A 22,937-nucleotide genomic window follows, 5' to 3' on the forward strand; every position below is an offset into this window, starting at 1 on the left:
TGGTTCAAATCTTGTATATGCTGCTCCAAACATAATTATTAGGTGTTTCTTTTGTCCCCTTCATGGCCACAGCTAGGGGTGTTCGTCAATGGCGGAACCAGGATTTTCGCTGAAGGGGTTCAAAATATAAAAAAGTAAATATACAAAGATTCTTAAGGGGGTTCAACGTCTACTATATATACATAAAAAATAATTTTAACTTTGTAAAAATAGTATTTTTTTCTGCCGAGGGTGTTTGGATGAATACCCTCGGCATAGTGTGGCTCCGCCACTGGTGTTCGCGGTTTGGTTAAAAATCGATCCAAACCGAAAATCAAAATCAAACCGATTAATTAAATGAACCGATATTTACTTTGGTTTGGTTTGGTTTTAAATTCGTAAAAACGATATTTGATTTGGTTTTGGTTTTACTAAAAGCAATCCGAAGAAAAAACCGAACCGAACCGATAAATTTTATACATAATTTTTATAATTATATATACAATATATTAATTCGAGTCTTTGGCTTCGGCTTTGGCTTCGGGGACAGGAATGGAGGAGGAGTCTCACTTTTGGATTTTGCAAGAGCTTTCGGGTTGGTGATAGCCAATTCGAGTTTCCCAAAGAAGGAGGAGCACTTGGTAACCTTCCGTAGTTCAGTGGCTAAGACCCAAATTGACTTTTTACTCCTTAGGAAGGACGATAAAGGTCTGTGCAAAGACTGTAAGGTCATTCCGAGCGACTATCTTACAACCCGACATAAGCTCTTGGTGATGGATCTAGGGATCAAGATGCCGAGGAAGAAGAGGGTCGTGGATGACCGACCTAGGATCAGATGGGGGAGTTTGACCACGACTAGTGCCGTGGAGATGGGAGAGAAATTGAAGGTTATGGGCGCCTGGGATAGCAGTGGGGATGCGACAAGTATGTGGGATAGGACGGCTAGTTGCATTAGGGCGGTAGCAAGGGAAGTGTTGGGGGTCTCGACAGGTAGTCGTGACCAGCATCGAGGGGACTGGTGGTGGAATGGAGAAGTTCAAGGGAAGGTGGAAGCAAAGAAGGTGGCGTATGCGAAGTTGATAGAAAGCAAGGATGAGGTGGAGCAGTGGACGAATAGGGAACTTTATAAGATGGCGAGGAAGGAGGCGAAGTTGGCGGTTTCGACGGCAAAAACGGCAGCTTTTGAACGCCTTTATGCTGAACTAGAAGAGAAAGGAGGGGATCAAAAATTGTTCAAGCTAGCCAAGGCAAGGGAGAGAAAGGCACGTGATGTGGTTCAAGTGAAGTGCATCAAGGACGAGCATGGCAAAGTATTGGTAGAGGAGACTCTCATTAGACGGAGATGGCAGTCATACTTCTCCAAACTCTTAAATGAAGAAGGGGACAGAGACATTGTGTTGGGAGATCTAGAACATACTGGAAGGCGTCAAGATTTTGGGTATTGCAGGAGTATTAAGGTTGAGGAGGTTAAGGGTGCTGTTCGTAGGATGCGCAGGGGAAGAGCGACCGGACCTGACGAGATTCCTGGGGAATTTTGGAAGAGTGCGGGCCCGACAGGTTTGGAGTGGCTGACTAGGTTGTTTAATGTCATCTTTAAGACGGCAATGATGCCTGAAGAATGGAGGTCGAGTGTAATGGTCCCTCTATACAAGAACAAGGGAGATATCCAGAGTTGCAACAACTATAGAGGTATCAAGCTACTAAGCCATACTATGAAAGTGTGGGAAAGGGTGGTGGAGATGAGGGTGAGGAAAGGCGTGTCTATTTCAGAGAATCAGTTCGGATTCATGCCGGGACGCTCAACTACAGAAGCCATCCATCTTGTGAGGAGACTGGTGGAGCAGTATAGGGAGAGGAAAAGGGACTTACACATGGTATTCATTGACCTAGAAAAGGCTTACGACAAAGTCCCAAGAGAAATCCTATGGAGATGCTTGGAGGCTAAAGGTGTACCTGTGGCGTACATTAGGGTGATCAAGGACATGTATGAGGGAGCCAAAACCAGGGTAAGGACAGTAGGAGGAGACTCAGAGCACTTTCCAGTTGTGATGGGGTTGCATCAAGGATCAGCTCTTAGTCCGTTCTTATTTGCCTTGGTGATGGATGGATTGACGCGGTAAATTCAAGGTGAGGTGCCATGGTGTATGCTTTTCGCGGATGACATAGTCCTGATCGATGAGACTCGTAGCGGAGTTAACGCTAAGCTGGAGGATTGGAGACAAACTCTGGAGTCTAAAGGGTTTAAGCTGAATAGGACCAAGACAGAGTACTTAGAGTGTAAGTTTAGTGAAGCACCTCAGGAGGCCGGCTTGGAAGTGAGGCTTGGTACCCAAGTCATCCAGAAGAAAAGTAGTTTCAAGTATCTTGGGTCTATTATGCAAGGCAGCGGGGAGATTGACGATGATGTCACACATCGTATTGGGGCAGGGTGGATGAAATGGAGGCTTGCTTCCGGAGTGCTATGTGACAAGAAGGTGCCACCACAACTTAAGGGAAAGTTCTACAAAGTGGTGGTTAGACCGACTATGTTGTATGGGGCGGAGTGTTGGCCAGTTAAGGTTTCTCACGTTCAAAAGATGAAAGTTGCTGAGATGAGAATGTTGAGATGGATGTGTGGCCACACCAGGAGTGACAGGATTAGGAATGAGGATATTCGGGACAAGGTGGGAGTGGCCTCGGTGGAAGACAAGATGCGAGAAGCGAGATTGAGATGGTTTGGACATGTGAAGAGGAGAGACACGGATGCCCCAGTGCGGAGGTGTGAGAGGTTGGCCATGGATGGTTTCAGACGAGGTAGGGGTAGGCCAAAGAAGTATTGGGGAGAGGTAATTAGACACGACATGGCGCAGTTACAGCTTACCGAGGACATGACCTTAGATAGGAGGGTTTGGAGGACCCGTATTAGGGTAGAAGGCTAGTAGATAGTCTTATTACCCTGCCTTATTAATAGTCGCATTATCGTAGTATAATTTCTTGTGCTCTAATTTATGCTATTATGCTATTATCTGTTATTTCCTATGCTTTGATTATTCTATGTTATCTGTGTCGCTTGCGTTACTTCATTTCCATATCGCTTTGAATCTCTTAGCCGTATCTGACCTCTTTTTATGTTTTTATTGAGTCGAGGGTCTCTCGGAAACAGCCATCCTACCTTGGTAGGAGTAAGGTCTGCGTACACTCTACCCTCCCCAGACCCCACGTTGTGGGATTTCACTGGGTTGTTGTTGTTGTTGTTGTTGTTGTATACAATATATTAATTTTTATAAATACTTTTAAATAATTTATATACTTTTTAAGCAAAATTTTATTTATCTCTAATAAGCTAATGAACTTTATACCTTAAGCCGATTTTAAAAAAGAAATCCATATGAATTCAAACTCATTTATTCAAAGAAACAACTATATGAGATTTACCTAGATTTATTTTTTGTATTTCTTATAAACTTTATTCACTTAATTAAAATCATAAATCTTAAGACATTTTCTCCATAATGCAAGAAACTATAGCTATCACAATAAAAAGGTAATAACGGATTATAAGTTTGAAAATGATAGAAAATTCTCCCCTAAATTGTAGGAAAAAAACATGAAAGAGAGAAATACCGTTAATTTTCTTAAAAATCCAAAAACTGACCCAAACTGACGGATGTGTATTATATTTGGTTTTATTTGATTTTAATAATTTTAAAAACCAACTCGATTGGTTTGGTTTTGGTTTTAACTCAAAACCGACCCATGAACACCCCTAGCAACAACCCGTGATTTTCTTTCCTTGTGTTCATTTTGAGATTGTAAACAGAACTTGCGAGGATTTTATTTTTCGGAAAGGTTCAAAGTTACCCTTCAATTATTAGAAATAGAACACTTTTGCCCTCTGTTATCTTTTGGTAAATGTCCTCGTGTTCTAAAAATTGGACCACTTCTATCCATATTGACAGGGGCGAATTTGTGTACAAATTTTAGGGCACGTGAACCCATGATTTCTTTCATAAAACAACTAATTTTATGTATATATTTTCTAAAATTGGTATAATCTTCTTTGTTGGAACACATGCTACAAGAATGCTAAATATTGCACTTGGTTGAAGGTTTGTGATTCTTACTAAGAGGTCTTGGGATCAATTCCACTTAATACATTTTCTCCTTCTTTTTTAAGTGGTGAACCCATGTTCTAGAAATTCTAGATTCGCTTCTCTTTTAGCTTAATTCGAATAATCCTTAGCTTAGATATGAAATTTCATCATAAAGCGGAAAGATAGAGAATATTAAAAGTCTAAATACACCTAAACCCAATAATACTGTCAAGAAGCATCTAAGAATAACTGAATTGTGAGAATCAGCTCAATACAACATCACAGTGACACCTATGCATTGCAACATACTATCCATAAGGCGCAATCTTACCTTCGTTGAACTATGTGTTTCAATAGTCCATTCATACTCAACCTCATCCCATAAATAACCCAAGTGTGCGTAACACTAGACGGTCCACTGTGATGGCTACTTGGACTGTGCGTGAATTAGGTACCCGGCAACCACAGCTTGTAAGGTACTGGTACCATCCCAACTCATAAGTCATAGCACAAAAGACAAGAGTGCAATCACAATAATATCAATTGAGAACATGAAGACATGTTATGCCTTCCAACGTGTATAGAAACAGTACAGATCATAACATGCTTTTTAATCAATGCATCTGGTATGCATGTTCAATTTTACTATTCAGTTATAAATCATGATGAAATGTCATTAGTTTCATCATATCAAGCTTTTAAAGCAACCAATGTGATCCACCCGGTCAAATTTCGAAACAAATTACATGGACGGGATACCTATCAGGTAAGGTAATGATTTCATTCCAATAATCAAGTTTTGATTTTGACTTTAATTGCTAAGTTAAATTCTCAAATGCCTAATTAAGAAACTAGGTCAAAATTTCTTAATTTAGGTATTCCAATCACATGGCTTCAAGGTTAAAGTTTCACCAAAATCAAATATAATCATCCTAGGGGGATAGAGAATCATTACCCTGATGATTCAAGTCGAAACTCATATCTTGGATCACCCCCACGGCTCCTCGTTTCCAAAAATGCCCTCGATTTGTTCCTTCATCGCGATCGCGATAAAGAGTCCCTCGTGATGACGAAGTACAACACTGTCAGACCATATGCGATCGGCTCATTAACTCCTCATGTTCCCAGAATATAGTTAATAGTTGGTCAACGCCCAACCGTCTTTGTGTTCCCGACTCAATTCCACGCGTTCGTACTGAGACAACTAGTTGACTCTTGCGTTCGTGATTGCAGAGAGCAAAATCCCCTTGACCAGTCAACCCTTCAATTACCCTACACAATTGTGATGCACCAGTCACCAGCAAAAAATGTTTAATTTCTACATGGTTCAACATGTGCGGAAACACACCCAAGTCTTTGAGTTTCAATCCCGACCATCCAACAAGTTCCAAATAGTTATACCGACTTATTCAAAGTTTCACTATACAATTCAAATCATACTTGTGCAAAATTAAAGGTCAGATTGTTACATTTCTTTTCATTCAATTTTGTGATAATATCCCGCGCGTGACACTACAAGTTTCAAAAGCTCTTATTTTGTTCTTAAAATCCGTATCAGTTCAAATTATGCCACATAAATTGAAATACAGGAAATATAATGTAAATTATGCCACGTAAATTAAAATAGAGGAAATATAACGTGGTTAGTTACAAATAATAATGTGGTTTAGTCCAATATTTTAAAGGGCCGGGCATTTTACATATCCCTCGGCGAGGCCTAAGCCCCGAGGCACGGGGCGTAAGCCCCATGAGTATTTAATTTTTAGTATTTCATAAAATAATATAATTACAATAAATATTTTTATCTCCCTATAAGCAAATAAACTTTATCAGTATTATCAATAAACTTTATCAGTATTATAATTAAAACGTAACTCCTTCATGAATAAACATAAAATTACTTTCAAATAACGAAATAATAAAATATGATAATTCTTGATACATAGGACAAAAGACCAATAACAAGTGAAAATGTATAATTCGGCTATGTATTTTTAAAAGAAATATTAAGTGATATTCACCCTCACGATGTTGTTAAATAGTAAATATGCAATACTACGACTTGTTATTTGAGTTACATCCAATCTTCTTATTTTTTAGATGAAAAAATATCAAGTATCATTCATGTTAAAGAATTATGAGGCTTAACGATTTTAACTAAGGAATTTAACTAAAATAAATATTAAGTGATAATCACTCTCAGGATATTCTCAAATAGTAAATATGCAATACTACGACTTGTTATTTGAGTTACATCCAATCTTCTTATTTTTATAGATGAAAAACTATCAAATATCATTCATTTGTTAAAGAATTATGAGGGTTAACGATTTTAATTAAGAAATTTAACATACAATTTGTGTATGAACTATTAGGTGAGCCCCGAGCGTTGAGCGTTAGGCTTATTTAGGACGTACAGTCAGGCTCTTAGGACGTAAGCCTCACAGGAATTAAACCCCACACGTGAACTCTACACGTTTTGTCAGTACCCCGCTCCAGAGCGAATTCTAAAACTCTTTTAAAACACTAATTTAGTCTGTGATTTAAAGCATATTTTATTACACATAGAGAGAGAGGAATAGACGTCGGCACAGAAAAGGTAATTAGTACAGTAGCTTTATTTAATTTGTCATTATGACAAAGTTCACTTGTCTAAGTTATGGCAAATAAGAAAAGAATACGTAGCTAGAACCCATCGAGGAAATTAAAAGTGATGGGAAAAATTTGAAAGCTCCTTAACTAACGAATTTAACTAAAAGAAATATTAAGTGATATTCATTCTCAAGATATTCTTAAATAGTAAATATATAATATTACGATTTGTTATTTGAGTTACATCCAATCTTTTTATTTTTATAGATAAAAAACTATTAAATATCATTCATTTGTTAAAGAATTATGAGGGTAAACGATTTTAATTAAGAAATTTAACATATAATTTGTGTATGAACTATTAGGTGAGCCCCGAGTGTTGAGCGTTAGGCTTATTTAGGACGTACAGTCAGGCTCTTAGGGCGTAAGCCTCACAGAAACTAAACCCCATACGTAAATCCCACACGTTTTGCCAGTACCCCGCTCCAGAGCGAATCCTATAACTCTTTTAAAACACTAATTTAGTCTGTGATTTAAAGCATATTTTATTACTCATAGAGAGAGAGGAATAGACGTCGGCACAGAAAAGGTAGTTAGTACAGTAGCTTTATTTAATTTGTCATTATGACAAAGTTCACTTGTCTAAATTATGGCAAATAAGAAAAGAATACGTAGCTAGAACCCATCGAGGAAATTAAAAGTGATGGCAAAATTTGAAATCTCCTTATAGCCTGTTTGCACAAGTTTTTAAAAATAGTTTATTTTAAAAAGTATTTTTTAAAAAAATATTTTTTAAAAAAAATATTTCACTAAAAGTAGTTTGTTATTGACCAATTAATTTAAAAAGTACTTTTGAGCAGCAATTAGTGTTTGACCAAGCTTTTAAAAAGTGCTTCTATGTGTATTTTTCTCAAAAGTACTTTTTAAAAAAGTGTTTTTAGACAAAAACTATTTTTTTTAACTTCTGAAAAACTGCTTCTACTACTTCTTAAAAGCACTTATTTTCTCACAAAAGTTTAACCAAACACATTACTTTTTTTAAAATAAGCACTTTTTAAAAAAATAAGTACTTTTAGAAAAAAAAAAATGGACCAAACAAGCTATTAATTCCCATCGAAGGAAACGAACGACCCCTCAAAAAATAACTTTCACGGAGTTGTTAATTTGTACATTTCCCATACATGACTTCACTTTTATCATTGCTTCACTGCACTGTTGTTGACAAAATTTATTCCTGTTTTCATACGTGCGTATTTAATTTCTTTCTTTTTGGTTATGAGAAAAGTCTATAGCTACTTAATGCTACCAAGTAAATTTACTATAGGTTAAACTAATACTCCTCCTTCTCGAATTATCTCAAATTATCCGTGGCTTTTTTATTTTACACGCCCTTTAAAAAATATTAATTAAAAGAGTATTTGACTAACTTTACTCTTATTTATGCTTAAGTTATAATCTCCATCCATTAAATGTTTACTCTATTACTCTATTTATGTGTCATTTTCATTAATGATAAAATTCTACAAAGGGTAAATTGGGGAAAAAATAATGGTAAAAACTTACCTGCACCGGTGTTTACACCAAACCAATGAATGTATGACACGTGTTTGAATGTATATAACTATCAATTAACCATGATTAATTAATGCCTATATGCACTTCATTAAATCTCTTAACCATGATAAATTGCAATGGTTTGGTGTAAACACTCGGTGTGGGCAAGTATTTACCAAAAATAATCAATTGTGCCTTAAACTTCTAAAACGACAAATAATTTGAAACGAAGAGAGTATATTCTTAACATTTACGAGTTTTAATATGGTAACTTTGATTTACCAAAAATAATATGGTAACTTTACTTATTTTATTGTAACATGTAAGTAAATATCAATTAGTGTGTGTACAAGTTAAATTCTTTCATATATAACTAATTTATCCAACCAAGTACAATTACCTATAGGTAGGGCCGAAGCCGGTAAGGGCCAAGGGGTTCATCCAAACCCCCTTCAATGAAAAATTACACTATTATATACAATGTGAAAATTATTTTTTATGTATATATTACACGTTGAACTCTCTTGGCTTCTTCGTTTGTCTGCTTCCTTATATTTTTTAACCTTCTTTGTTAAAATCCTGGCTCCACCACTGCCTATAGGTTAAATTTTCTTAACAAGTCTTAATATGGTGACCTTACTTTATTTGTTGAAACATGTTAAGTATAATATTGTTTAGTGTATACGAGTTAAATATTTTTATAAATTATATATACGAATAGTGTAACAATGTAAAATATATTTGCATAATCATTGTGATAACCTGCTAATTATAACAAGTTACTCAATGGTTTATTCTAGGAGTACCAAACAATAGTTATTACATGTAGAATAATTACTTATGATCATTTTTTAAGTGAATTGATTGTGTAAATTGTTTTGCACAATTTAAACACCTTGTATAAATTGCACAATTATATACTCTTCCCCTTTTATTTGGCCTAACTTCGATTCTAATTTCTAAGTCTTCCTTATAACTTCTCAACATCTTCCTCTTCCTTCATTTCAGCCTTTGGAATCTTTTCTACTTTTGCTACAGTATAAAACACTGATAAGGACACCAATATATATGGAATATATTAGCAGGCGTTTGGCCATAGAAACCAACAAAAAATTCACTATTTTTGAAGTTGAAGCTGTGTTTGGCCATAGTTTTTGAAAGTAATATTTGGTCGTTGAAATGTACTTTTTCTAAAAAATATGAAATATGATTTATACCCCTAATTTTTAAAAACTAGTAAAACCACCCAAAACAATTAATAAACATAACCAATGCGAGAAATATAGCAATTATACACGAGATCAGCTTATGGAGTGCTCAAAATTGATGGTTTATTTTCATTAAAAGGCTGCAATTGGGAGGACATATTTTGTTACACTCACATGTTTCTTTTCTTTTAGAGGTTTATTATCACTTGATGTTGAATGTTGTTGAAGTGGAGAGCAACTGAGCAATATAAGTTGCCTCTGACAAGTGAAAAATGTTGTATGAACTTTTGAGGTAAAAATTGAGCAACATAAAAACTTTTAGGGCAAAATTGAAAACAGAAAAATAAAAGTAATGATCCAAAACAGAAAATGAAAAAAGTGAAAAATAAGGATTTTGTTATAAAATAAAACTATGAAGTAAATACACAGAAGAAATATGTAGAGAGAGAATATGTAGAGAGATATCAGATTATCTTACTTCTGCTCTTTCAACATTGCATCTGTGCATCCTATTTATAGGAGCAACATACAAAGGAGATATTTTGGGATATTTTTGGATATTTGGGATATTTGGGATATTTTGGGATATTTCCAAATTAATGGATATCCACTAGTTGGATATTTATAACACTCCCCCTTGGATGTCCATTAATAGATGATGTACCTCGTTAAAACCTTATTAAAAAAAAACCTTGTGGGAAAAAGTCCTAATGAAGGAAAAAGAGTGCACATATCTAGAAATACGCTTTGAGAGCTGCCTCATTAAAAACCTTACCAAGAAAACCCAATGGGACAAAACTTGGTTAAGGAAAAAAAAAGTACAACGCGTATTTCACTCCCCCTGACGAAGACCAAGATTCAGATGTCGGAGTCTTCGCATTCCAATCTTGAATATCATCTTCTCAAGAGTTGAAGTTGGCAAAGATTTAGTGAACAAATCTGCAAGATTGTCACTTGAACGGATTTGTTGCACATCAATATCACCATTCTTCTGGAGATCATGTGTGAAAAATAACTTTGGTGAAATGTGCTTTGTTTTATCTCCTTTTATGAAACCTCCTTTTAATTGAGCTATGCATGCAGCATTATCTTCATATAATACTGTGGGTATTTTTGTATCACACTTCAAGCCACATCTTTCCCTGATGAAATGTATCACTGATCTCAACCACACACATTCTCTACTTGCTTCATGAATAGCGATTATTTTAGCATGATTTGAAGAAGTAGCAACAATGGACTGCTTGGTCGATCGCCATGATATAGCAGTACCTCCGCATGTAAACAGATAGCCCGTTTGAGATCGAGCTTTATGTGGATCAGATAAATAACCTGCATATGCATAACCAACAAGATCTGTACTACCTTTGTTAGTATAAAACAGACCCATATCGCTAGTTCCCTTCAGATATCGGAATATATGCTTAATCCCGTTCCAATGCCTCCGTGTAGGAGAAGAGCTATATCTTGCTAGCAAATTAACAGAAAATGCTATGTCAGGTCTTGTAGCATTAGCAAGATACATAAGTGCACCTATTGCACTAAGATATGGTACTTCAGGACCAAGTAGCTCTTCGTTTTCTTCCTGAGGTCGGAACGGATCTTTGCTCACTTCAAGTGAGCGAACAACCATAGGAGTACTTAAAGGATGCGAATTGTCCATGTAAAACCGATTTAAAACTTTCTCAGTATAGGCAGATTGATGGATAAAGATCCCTTTTGCGAAATGTTCAATTTGCAGACCAAGACAGAGTTTTGTCTTTCCGAGATCTTTCATCTCAAATTCTTTCTTCAAATATTCAATCGCCTTTTGGAGCTCTTCTGGAGTTCCAATGAGGTTTATGTCATCAACATAAACAGCAAGTATTATGAACCCTGATTTTGTTTTCTTAATAAAAACACATGGACAAATGACATCATTTATATATCCTTCATTTATCAAGTACTCACTTAGGCGATTATACCACATACGCCCTGATTGTTTTAAACCATATAATGATCTTTGTAATCTGATTGAATACATTTCCCGAGACTTTAAACCAAATGCTTCAGGCATTTTATATCCTTCAGGAATTTTCATATAAATTTCATTATCAAGTGAACCATAAAGATAAGCTGTAACCACATCCATAAGATGTATTTCAAGGGTTTCATAGACAGCTAAACCCATGAGGTATCGAAATGTTATAGCATCCATAACTGGTGAATATGTTTCTTCATAGTCGACGCCGGGTCTTTGAGAGAATCCTTGTGCAACAAGGCGTGCTTTGTATCGCACAATTTCATTTCTCTCATTTCTCTTCCGTACAAAGACCCATTTGTGACCAACTGGTTTTACACCATTAGGCGTTTGGACTACAGGTCCAAAAACCTCACGTTTAGCAAGTGAATTCAATTCTGATTGAATTGCTTCTTGCCATTTTGGCCAATCATATCTTCGTCGACATTCTCCGACAGATTGAGGTTCCTGATCCTCACTCCTCACTGCCTTTTATAATATTTAGTGCAACAGTATATGCAAAAACACTATTCACCACAATTTTCGAACGATATAGTTCTTCACTCACTGAAGTCTCGGGTTTGCTGATTTCTTCAGGAATATCAGAATTAATCAGATCTTGAATCTCTTCATGAGATCCTTGCATAGTGTCATTCTGATCTTTGTTTGTATTTCTTTTTCTTGGATTTTTATCCTTGGAGCCCAATGGCCTACCACGCTTCAGGCGTGGATGAGATTCAGAGGCTATGACACTAGTAGATTGTCCCTTTGGAACATCAATTCGAATAGGCACATTCTCTGCAGGGATATGCGACTTAGTTATTCTTTTCAAATCAGTAAATCCGTCTGGCATTTGATTTGCTATTTTCTGTGAGTGGATGATCTTCTGGATCTCCTGCTCACATATAGGGGTACGTGGATCAAAATGAGATAGTGATGGAACTCTCCACTCAATTTCTCTTTTGATTTCTTTTCTCTCTCCCCCTAATTGTGGAAAATTTGTTTCATCAAATCGACAATCTGCAAATCGGGCAGTGAATAAATCTCCCGTCAATGGCTCAAGATAGCGAATAATGGAGGGTGATTCAAACCCAATATATATTCCTAACCTTCTTTGGGGGCCCATCTTAGTACGCTGTGGTGGTGTTACAGGCACATATACAGCACAGCCAAAGATTCGGAGATGAGCAATATTTGGTTCATGACCAAATACTAATTGTGACGGGGAGTATTTATTATAATGAGTCGGTCTAAGACGAACAAGAGATGCTGCATGTAAAATAGCATGACCCCAGACGGTTGTAGGCAACCGTGTTTTCATAAGTAATGGTCTTGCTATCAATTGCACACGCTTAATAAATGATTCAGCAAGGCCATTTTGGGTATGAACATGTGCTACAGGATGTTCAACCTTTATCCCAACTGATAAACAATAATCATCAAAAGCTTGGGATGTAAATTCTCCAGCATTATCAAGACGTATAGCCTTTATAGGATAATCTGGGAAGTGTGCCCTTAAGCGTATTATTTGTGCCAATAATTTCGCAAACGCCAGGTTGCGAGACGATATGAGGCACACATGAGACCATCTCGAATACGCATCTATTAGAACCATAAAATATCTGAATGACCCACAAGATGGATGAATAGGTCCACATATATCCCCATGTATACGATCTAGAAAAGCAGGGGATTCAATGTCAACTTTCATTGGTGATGGCCTGGTTATCAATTTGCCCTGATGACAAGCGACACATGAAAATTCACTACTTTCAAGAATCTTCAGGTTCTTAAGTGGATGCCCTTTTGAATTTTCAATAATTCGTCTCATCATTATTGATCCAGGATGACCCATTCGGTCATGCCAAAGCACAAAAGTTCCTGAATCGTTAAACTTCTGGTTTACGATTGAGTGTGCTTCCATTGTACTAATTTCTGCATAGTATAGGCCAGAAGACAAAGTTGGTAATTTCTCCAAAACAAATTTCTGGCCGGAGATATTCTTTGTAATGATAAGATATTCATCATTTGTTTCATTTAATGTCTCAACGTGATACCCATTACGGCGGATATCTTTGAAACTCAACAAGTTTCTTGGGGATCTAGAAGAGAATAATGCATCTTCTATAACAAGTTTCGTCCCCTTAGGTAGAAATATAGTAGCTCTTCCGGAGCCTTCAATTAATTTCGAATTGCCAGAAATTGTATTAATATTTCCCCTTTTTCTACGCAAGTGAGAAAAGTATTTATCATCTTTGAATATAGCATGCGTTGTTCCACTATCAATCACACAAATATCTTCATGATTGGTCATTGATCCAAATAATATTTGAGGATTTTCCATATATTCTTCAAAACGAAAGAATAGGGAAAGTAAACATCGAAGTAGATATTTTGATTAGACAAAGTATTACACACACTTTATTACATATATATGGAAACATAACCACAATAGCTAATACAAACGACATATATGAAATATCTAAGTTAATACAGATCCATCACCGATTAGATGATCTATTTTTCCTTCAGGGAGTTCAAAGAAATCTGCCACATCTAGATGCATGGGCTCAACATTATCTTCACAAATAAAATTTGTTTCGGCATCCTTTTCTGCCTTTTTGAGGGAGGCTTGATATAGCTCAACAAGGTGCTTTGGCGTACGACAGGTACGTGACCAGTGCCCTTTTCCTCCACATCGGAAGCAATTATTTTATGAATTTTTCTTTTGCACAACTTCAGGTTTTTCATCCTTCCTTTTACACTGCTGGTGGTGAAGGGTATTATATGGTGCAAAACGAGAATCATGATTAAAATTCCTTCCTCGACCACGACCATGACCACGATTGGGGCCACGACCTCTTCCACGCCTAGAATGGCGAAAATTTGCCTCATTCACTTCAGGGAATGGGGCAGTACCAGTGGGTCGGCTTTCATGATTTTTCATCAGTAATTCATTATGTTGTTCAGCCACTAGAAGATGTGAGATTAGATCAGAATATTTTTTTAACTTCATCTCTCGGTATTGCTGCTGCAGGAGCATACTCGAGGCAGGAAAAGTGGAGAATGTTTTCTCCAGCATATCAAGATCAGTAATATTTTTACCACATAATTTCAATTGAGAAATAATTTTAAACATAGTAGAATTGTATGCCTTAACAGATTTAAAATCTTGGAACCTTAAATGGAGCCAATCAAAACGTGCTTGTGGAAGTATAACTATCTTCAGGTGATCATATCTATCTTTCAGATCATTCCACAACGTAAGAGGATCTTTAACCGTGAGATATTCCATTTTTAAATTCTCATCAAGATGATGGCGGAGGAATATCATTGCCTTAGCACAGTTTTGGTTTGATGCCTCATTTTTATCTTTGATGGTGTCTTCCAGACCCATCGCATTAAGGTGAATCTCGGCATCAAGAATCCAAGACATATAGCTATTGCCGGATATATCTAAGGCTACAAATTCACGTCTAGAAAGATTTGCCATTAGTAATGGAAAACAAAGAAATCAATACCTTCGAGGCTTGTAAAGTATTTGCTCGAGATGACAGAGTCTCGTGCTGATAACGTGTTATAAAATAAAACTATGAAGTAAATACACAGAAGAAATATGTAGAGAGATATCAGATTATCTTACTTCTGCTCTTTCAACATTGCATCTGTGCATCCTATTTATAGGAGCAACATACAAAGGAGATATTTTGGGATATTTTTGGATATTTGGGATATTTGGGATATTTTGGGATATTCCCAAATTAATGGATATCCACTAGTTGGATATTTATAACACTACGTGTTATAAACAGCTTGTAGATATTGTCCGCTTTGGCGCACCTCACGGCTTTAAAACGCGTCTGGCAGGTTCGCGACCTGCATGGGCCACCCATGGGAAGCCAACCTGTAGAGACTGTCCGCTTTGGAGACTTCAGGCTCCTCACGGTTTTATGCGCGTCTAGCAGGTAGGGACCAGCATGGGCCACCCATGGGAAGCCAACCTGTAGAGACTGTCCGCTTTGGAGACTTCAGGCTCCTCACGGTTTTATAACGCGTATACGAAGGAGGAGGGCCACCAGGCACCATAGCTCACTTGTATAAACTGTCCGCTTTGGGAACTTCTGGCCCCTCACGGTTTTTCAAACGCGTATGCAAGTGTTATAAACAGTGAGGAGCCTGAAGTCTCCAAAGCGGACAGTTTATACAAGTGAGCTATGGTGCCTGGTGGCCCTCCTCCTTCGTATACACGTTTTAAAGCCGTGAGGTGCGCCAAAGCGGACAATATGTGCAAGCAGTTTATAACAGATTTGGAATTTTTATAGCCAAACATCATAAATTGAAAAAAGTCAAAAATTCGAAAAAAAGTTAATACTTCTCATGGCCAAACGGGTCCTTAGTATATACTGTATAGCTTTCCTTAAGCCTTGGGTAAGCTTCTCTGTTTTTTTAATTCTATATTTAAGTCGCTGACTCTTCGTCAACCTTATAGGGGTCTACATATCATCTTTATTCCACACTTTTTCTCTTTTTTATCCTATGATTGTACGAAATAAATTCTTTGTCTAAGAAAGCTATCTGCAATTTCATTGGAGCTTTAATTTGTTACGTTAAAGTTCCTAGTGTTTTTCCAAACTCTTGCTTATAACTTTCATCATTTTTGGTGAATGCAGCTGTAGAGAATATTAGTTGCATAAATTCTTAGCTCATAATCCGAGAAGTAGAGAGACAAAGGTATAGTCTTGAATTTTCCTTTTATTTGTTCTTGCATTTTGATGCTGAGGATGATATTGTTTATTTTTTCTTTGATGACTAATATATTACATAGTATAATATAAAGTAATTAAAAACTCATAATATATCCCAGAAGAATAAAGACAAAGGTAAAGTTTTCATTTCTCCTTCTATTTGTTCTTGCATGATGATGATTAATGATTTTTTTTTTATTTATTTTTTTAAAGATTTTAATTTTGATTACTAGGGAAGATGGCAAATACTACAAAGAAGAAAACAGAGAAAACAGTTCCTGGCTTAGTGGATTTGGTGTTTTCTTGGTCTTTAAAGGATGTGTTGAACAAAGATCTTTACAAAGACAAGGTTTGAAATAATCTTAATTTTTTCGTGTTCATATGCTCACATGCCGGATTCACAATTTAGACATTGTTTGTTCTAAGTTGAGAGATTGAGTTCTGAAATGTATATCTGATTCCATCTTATTTAATATTGGACTGAACTGCGAATCCGTAGCTGGATTTGCCACTGCATATGCATGTCTAGAAGTAGTTTTCTAGTAACCCAACCAAGTAGTGTTGGCAAAATCCGCGCACTTATATAGTTGTTATTGATCACATATGGGATTTTCTTAATTTTTGAAACTGAAATTGACATTCACATCCACAATACGGAAGGGGTTTCGATGCTTGGACAGGATGATCCTTTCCAACTTCCAATTGTTTATTGCACAATCATACCTTGTGTAGAATCATTACAAGAAATAAGTTTTTTTTTTTTTTTTTTTTTTTTGTGACATCTAATTGCCGTAAAAAGTAGTACTAATAGTTTACATGACACTTTGTTTAGGTCACTATAGGAAGTGATTGTATTAATGGTGATCCTTGTAGACTTGTAGTTGACACATAAAGTAACATTTTAGCGGCGACTAAGTATAGGTTGCCATAAATGTGGAGTCCTAAATTTCTCTTATTTCTGTTAAGAAACAGAGTTTGTCTGAAAAAGTATTTGTGGAGATCTATCAGCAGTTGCCACTAAAGTCATCGCGAATAGTTACTTAGGGGTTTCCATGAATAAGTTTGGAAGGACTATGATTCACAGCAACTCTAAAGTTTCCACAATATCTTGGAGTTAATTTTATTGGCTAAGAGTGAAGTTGGTGTACAACCATGCACATTGGAGAGTCTCAAATTTGTATTAACAAAATCAAGATGCAGCTCTATTTTCCGCTTGTGTTTATGTTACTGAATATTTCTATTTTATTCTTCTATTTCCTTCTTGAAACATTTTGTATTTTCTTGTCCCTTTGTGTGTGATTGGCCAAGTTACTAATCCTAACTCCTGTTCTTTGTCTGTTATAGGTTCAAGAAATTCTAGAGACATTCACGTCGGTTGATCATTACCTGAAGTCATTCATTACTCCACTTGTTGAAGAAACACATGCTGATTTGCTCTCAAATTTGTCCATAGTTTCGCGAGCCCCTGCACTCGAGGTTCTTGATGTTAAAATATCAAAAGACTTTAAGCCTCCTAAAGGTTTATATTATAATATTTTGTTGAAAAGAACTAAAGAGGGAGAAGGAGAGGAAAGTGAAACGAAGAATGAATCGAAATACGAGCCAGAGGTTGGTGATCTGATCGCACTAACAGATGTGAGACCAAGAAGAATTGAGGATTTGAACAGGCCTAAGAGATCTTATCTCATTGCTATTGTTCAAGGGATGAAAAATGAAGGTTCAGACAGGATACCTATCCTATCTTCACAGCTTATTCCGTTTCAGAAACCGGATAGGGCAAAGGGTGAACATGGGGACAAGCTTTTTATTGTGTATCTTTCTAATTTAACAACGAATATTCGAATATGGAAAGCGTTGCATTCAGACCTTGAAAATGCAAACTTGGAGATCATTAAGACTGTGTTGAAAAGTGATCCCGATATTGTAAGTATATTTCTTCTTTCCTTCTTGAACTTTAATGTGACAATAAATAGTTTGACTTTACTATGTTGAGTATAGTGTGACAAAAAAGTACTTTTTTTTACTTTACTGCTATAGTGACGATACGTGAAATCAAACAGTTAATCTAGCTTCTGGTTTACATTTATTGAGGTTTAGTAAATTTCAATTGTTTGCAGGGTGAAGTTGACTGCTCCCTTTGCTCCGTTAGAGAACCTAAAACTAATGCTGCTATATCATATTCAAGAGCCATCGCTCGGTCCTTTGAGCTAGACGATGCTCAACAAAAGGCTGTTGTAAGTTGTATTGCTACAAGAGAATGTGCTCACCGGAATATGGTAAAGCTAATTTGGGGTCCTCCCGGAACCGGGAAGACCAAAACAGTTGCCTCTTTACTTTATGTCCTGTTAAAGATGAAATGCAGAACTTTGACCTGTGCACCCACGAACATTGCTGTGTTAGGAGTTACAAAGAGGCTGATGCAGAATGTACAACGTTTTCTACAATATGATACATATGGTTTAGGAGACATCGTCTTATTTGGTAATGGGGAAAGAATGAAGATCGATGATCATGAAGATCTGTTCGATGTATTTCTTAACAACCGTGTTGCTGCTCTTGTTAGCTGCTTGTCTCCGTATAATGGTTGGAGAATTGGTATACAGTCTATGATATGTTTGCTTGAGGATCCCGAAGAGCAATATCGTAAGTACTTAGAAAAGCAAAAGGATAAGGACCATGACAGTGATGATAATGAGGATATAGATGATGAGGAAGAGGAAGAAAAAGCAAGTGTTACTTGTCGAGAATCTACTTTGGGCCAAAAAGATGGAAAGATCAACGATCAAGGACTTGAAAAAAATAGAAAGAGTAAGTTGTGGAAGAAATTTGTCCTTGACACCTTAAAAGAGAACAAGAAGAACGGTAAACAAAATTCTCAAAAGAGGAACAACTTGAAAGCAGCTAACGAAGCGAACAAGGTCAAGAACGAAGGGGAGGCGAGCAACAAAGAAACCATTGTGTGGACATTTGAGGAGTTTGTTAACAAAAGATTCAAATGGATCCACAACCAGTTAAAATTTTGCCTAACGAGCTTGTACACACATCTACCTACTTCTTTCATTTCACTGGAAGTAGCAAAGGAAATGATCAGACTACTTGAGATGCTTCAAACGCTTGGAAAATTGTCTGCTACTGTGGAACCATCTGAAGGATCAAGAGAAATTCTACCGGGATTTGATACAAGGAATAAGACAAGACTTTTTAATATTCGTGCAATGAAAACAGAATGCATAAAAGTATTGAAATTTCTTAACGAAAGTATCTCTCTTCCCAATTTCATCGAGGACTACCAAATCCGAAGTTTTTGTCTGAAAGGTGCTTGCTTGATTTTCTGCACGGCTTCTAGCTCCACGAAATTGCACACAGAAGGAATGACGCCAATGGAGATGGTGGTAATTGATGAAGCCGCTCAGCTGAAAGAATGTGAATCCACTATTCCGTTACAACTCCCTGGTCTCCGCCATGCTATACTCATCGGAGATGAGAAACAATTGCCTGCAATGGTTCAGAGCAAGGTTATTAGTTAATCTCTTTACAGCTTGTTTTTAAAATTACTTGTTTTTAAAATTATTGCTCTTTTATATACAGATCTGTGAGAAGACAGAGTTCGGCAGGAGCTTATTTGAAAGGCTAGTAATTTTAGGACACAAGAAGCACCTTCTTAATGTTCAATATAGGATGCATCCGAAAATAAGTATGTTCCCGAATAGAGAGTTCTATCAGAAGAAAATTAAGGATGGTCCTAATGTGAAAGGAGAAAAATATGAGAAGAGATTTCTTAAAGGAAGTATGTTTGGCTCCTATTCATTCATTAACGTAAGTAGTGGAAATGAAGAGGTTGATGACAAACACAGCACGAGAAATAAGGCAGAAGCTTTCGTTGTAGCTGAGATACTTGCCAACCTTCACAAAGGTAACATTCTTATCTTTCCAGGACTTAATTTTCTGCTTAAGATAATTTTTTTTCTAGTTTTCTCTATTGTATCTTCGTTTGCATGTCAAATGTGTTGGCAGACCTGATAATATCAGCTTACCTACAGAATTTGTCTCTTCAAAACAAAAAGTCCGTGTTGGCTGTATATCTCCTTACAAGGCTCAAGTTTATGCTATTCAACAAATTCTTGGCAAGACATATAGCACAGATGTTAAGAGCGACTTCTCGGTGAATGTACGCTCCGTTGATGGTTTTCAAGGTGGTGAAGAGGATGTGATAATTATCTCTACTGTTCGTTGTAATCTCCGTGGATCAGTTGGTTTCCTCTCTAATCTTCAGAGAGCAAACGTAGCACTGACACGAGCAAGGTACTAATTTGGTGGTCAACATTACTACAATTCAAAATGTTTGAATATCAAAGATTATATATTTTCCTCTTTCAACAAGAAGATAATTGATGAACATGTTCTTAATTATTTCATTTGCTTATGCAGATACTGCCTTTGGATAGTAGGAAATGGCACAACTTTGGTTAATAGTGGTTCCATATGGAAGAATTTAGTCATTGATGCCAAGGCTCGTGGCTGTTACTTTGATGTTACTGAAGACAAGCGATTGAATCAAGCAATTTTGAATGCGACCATTGAACTTGGCCAGCTAGAAATGTTACTCAGAACGGACTCCTCTATATTCCAAACAGCCAAGTGGAAGGTATGCTGCTTCATTTGGCCTATGATGAATATATACGTTCTGTTTCACACTTTCTTTGGGTCAATTGAGTGCGTTAGACAATTTTAAAGACCTTACTTAACCCCATTACCCCGTATGCCTATACAAACAACTGTTGGGCAATTCATGTTCAAGAAGTAGTTTTCCAATCTTAGCTTTTGTTTCTTAAATTTGGAATTTGCTTGTAAAGTAAGCAAAAATATTAAAGGTGTTAGTGTTTTGTAACCTTTTTAATCTTAATATTTTGTTCAAATTGAGACATAACAGGATCTTTGCTCGTACAACCTAACAGGTTATATTTAGTGAGGATTTCTCAAAGTCCATCGCTATAATAAAGGATGTGGAGATCGCTAAAGAAGTGGTTTCCCTTTTGGTGAAACTTTCAAGTGGTTGGCGTAAGTCGGAAAAAAACAGCACATTCAGCAACAAGGGCGGGAATTCTTCTGTACTGTTGGAGGTGTATGGGGTCAAGCACCTAAAACTGATTTGGACTACAGATATTCAGCAGCAGAACTCGACGTATGTTCAAGTATTAAAGATATGGGATATTTTACAAGGACGTCATATACCAAAGTTGGTAAAGGCCCTTGACATCCACTTTGGTAAATATACAGTGGATATGATGAATCGTTGCAAATACAAACGTGTGGAAAGGTACATAATTTCTTTTTTTTTTCTCTGATCATCTTAATTGCTGTCTTGTCGTTTATTTAGATTTTGTACACTGATAGTGTAAAAGAATTCAGGTCACCTAAAAAATAACGACAAGTAACTTTACCATAACAAAAGTGGAACTAGTTAGTAGTAATCTAAGGTAGGCTGTGAAAATTCTTTTTACTGTCAGTGCATATAAGTTAAATCTGTCGTCTTCCTAATAATAGTGGAAGTACTCCATGAACTTGTATTAGTTATTTTTCTAATCTAAATTTATGTCTAGTCGTCTCTGCATATAAGTTGTAGATATTTTAGGATTATTGAAATGCTGACTACACAAGTCTTCATTTTCTGTAGGAACTTTGTATTTCCAATGACTTGGCCAATTGAAGGAAATGCTGTCTCGAGAACCAGCTCGGCTCATGGTGACCGAGAAGACAACTTGGCACGTCAATTGGGAGGGATGAGCTTGAGGGATAAAGCGGGATCTTCAAGAAGTTCCAAGTGAGTACAGGTTGCAAATACCACATGAAAAAGTTAAACTGAACTCTGATATACTTGTTTTTTGGTAAATACTCTTTTTATGGTGTTAGATCAATCTTAGTCACTAACTCTACTCATTGTTATACCAGTAATTTTCAGAAGTCCAAGATGAAGAAAGGACAATTGTTTCGCGAAGTGAAACCAAATCAACTTGCTGATGATTTTATGGAACGATATATGCGCAACAAGTCCAAATAGGAGGCCTTATTGCATAACAAAGGTAAAATACTGGCATATATATTACAGTGGCACTAAAAATACTGGCATATCTATTACAATGGCACTAAAAGTGCTGGGCATATCTGTTACTCCGTCTGTTCAATTTTATGTGACAACATTTTCTTATTAGTTCATTCCAAAAAGTACGTACACATTTTCTATCTTTGGAGACAATTAATTTTATACTTTCCATTTTGCCTTTACACGAGAAGTTTTTATAGTCACACAAATGCTATCATATGTTTAAGATTACAAGTTTCGGAAGTCCTCGTTTCTTTCTTATACTCTGTGTCAATTCAAACTATGTCGCATAAATTGGATCAGGAGGAATATACACTATGTATCACTTTTCTCAATTTATTTAGGTAATTCATTTAAGTCCACACTGATCTTCATCAGATCTTAAAACAACACATTTCTTAATGTTTAGTACTTTTTTTTTTTTTTTTTGGCAGTTTGTTGCTTGAGAAGCTAGGATTCTTGGTATTAATCATTGCCTTCATGATGTTAATACTGCAACTCTGGTGGTCCAAGAGAACTGTAATTAATAGTTAGTACAATATTGTTGAAGTTATTCAGTTGAAATATTGCAATGGTTAATTTACATGGCTTGCAAAATGGATGTCGTCCCTTTTAAATGTAGCAAGTCCTTAAACATATGATACAATTCGAAGATCTTAATATATGGATTGTTTGATTGTGCCTTCA

At 36.3% G+C, this 22,937-nt stretch overlaps 2 protein-coding genes across 4 annotated transcripts; both read left to right on the forward strand.

Moving 5' to 3' along the window:
• Window positions 1-2,123: 2,123 nt before the first annotated feature.
• Window positions 2,124-3,226, forward strand: LOC132618148 (uncharacterized). Its single transcript, XM_060333211.1, has one exon. The coding sequence runs from the start codon at window positions 2,124-2,126 to the stop codon at window positions 2,895-2,897; it is 774 nt and encodes a 257-aa protein (XP_060189194.1). The 3' UTR covers window positions 2,898-3,226.
• A 12,660-nt stretch (window positions 3,227-15,886) lies between these two features.
• Window positions 15,887-22,937, forward strand: LOC132617205 (probable helicase MAGATAMA 3). 3 transcript variants are annotated; one of them, XM_060332158.1, is made up of 11 exons: window positions 15,887-16,136; window positions 16,364-16,499; window positions 17,495-18,073; window positions 18,268-19,665; window positions 19,739-20,063; window positions 20,191-20,452; window positions 20,579-20,795; window positions 21,106-21,467; window positions 21,825-21,971; window positions 22,100-22,230; window positions 22,685-22,937. In XM_060332158.1, the coding sequence occupies exons 2-10, from the start codon at window positions 16,389-16,391 to the stop codon at window positions 22,206-22,208; spliced, it is 3,510 nt and encodes a 1,169-aa protein (XP_060188141.1). In that variant the 5' UTR covers window positions 15,887-16,136; window positions 16,364-16,388; the 3' UTR covers window positions 22,209-22,230; window positions 22,685-22,937. The 3 variants fall into 3 exon arrangements, with proteins under 3 accessions (XP_060188141.1, XP_060188140.1, XP_060188142.1); XM_060332157.1 differs by having other exon boundaries at window positions 16,384-16,499; XM_060332159.1 differs by lacking the exon at window positions 22,685-22,937 and having other exon boundaries at window positions 16,384-16,499; window positions 21,825-21,981; window positions 22,100-22,235.

This window comes from Lycium barbarum, chromosome 11 (genome assembly GCF_019175385.1).
Source record: "Lycium barbarum isolate Lr01 chromosome 11, ASM1917538v2, whole genome shotgun sequence".
Lineage (NCBI taxonomy): Eukaryota > Viridiplantae > Streptophyta > Magnoliopsida > Solanales > Solanaceae > Lycium > Lycium barbarum.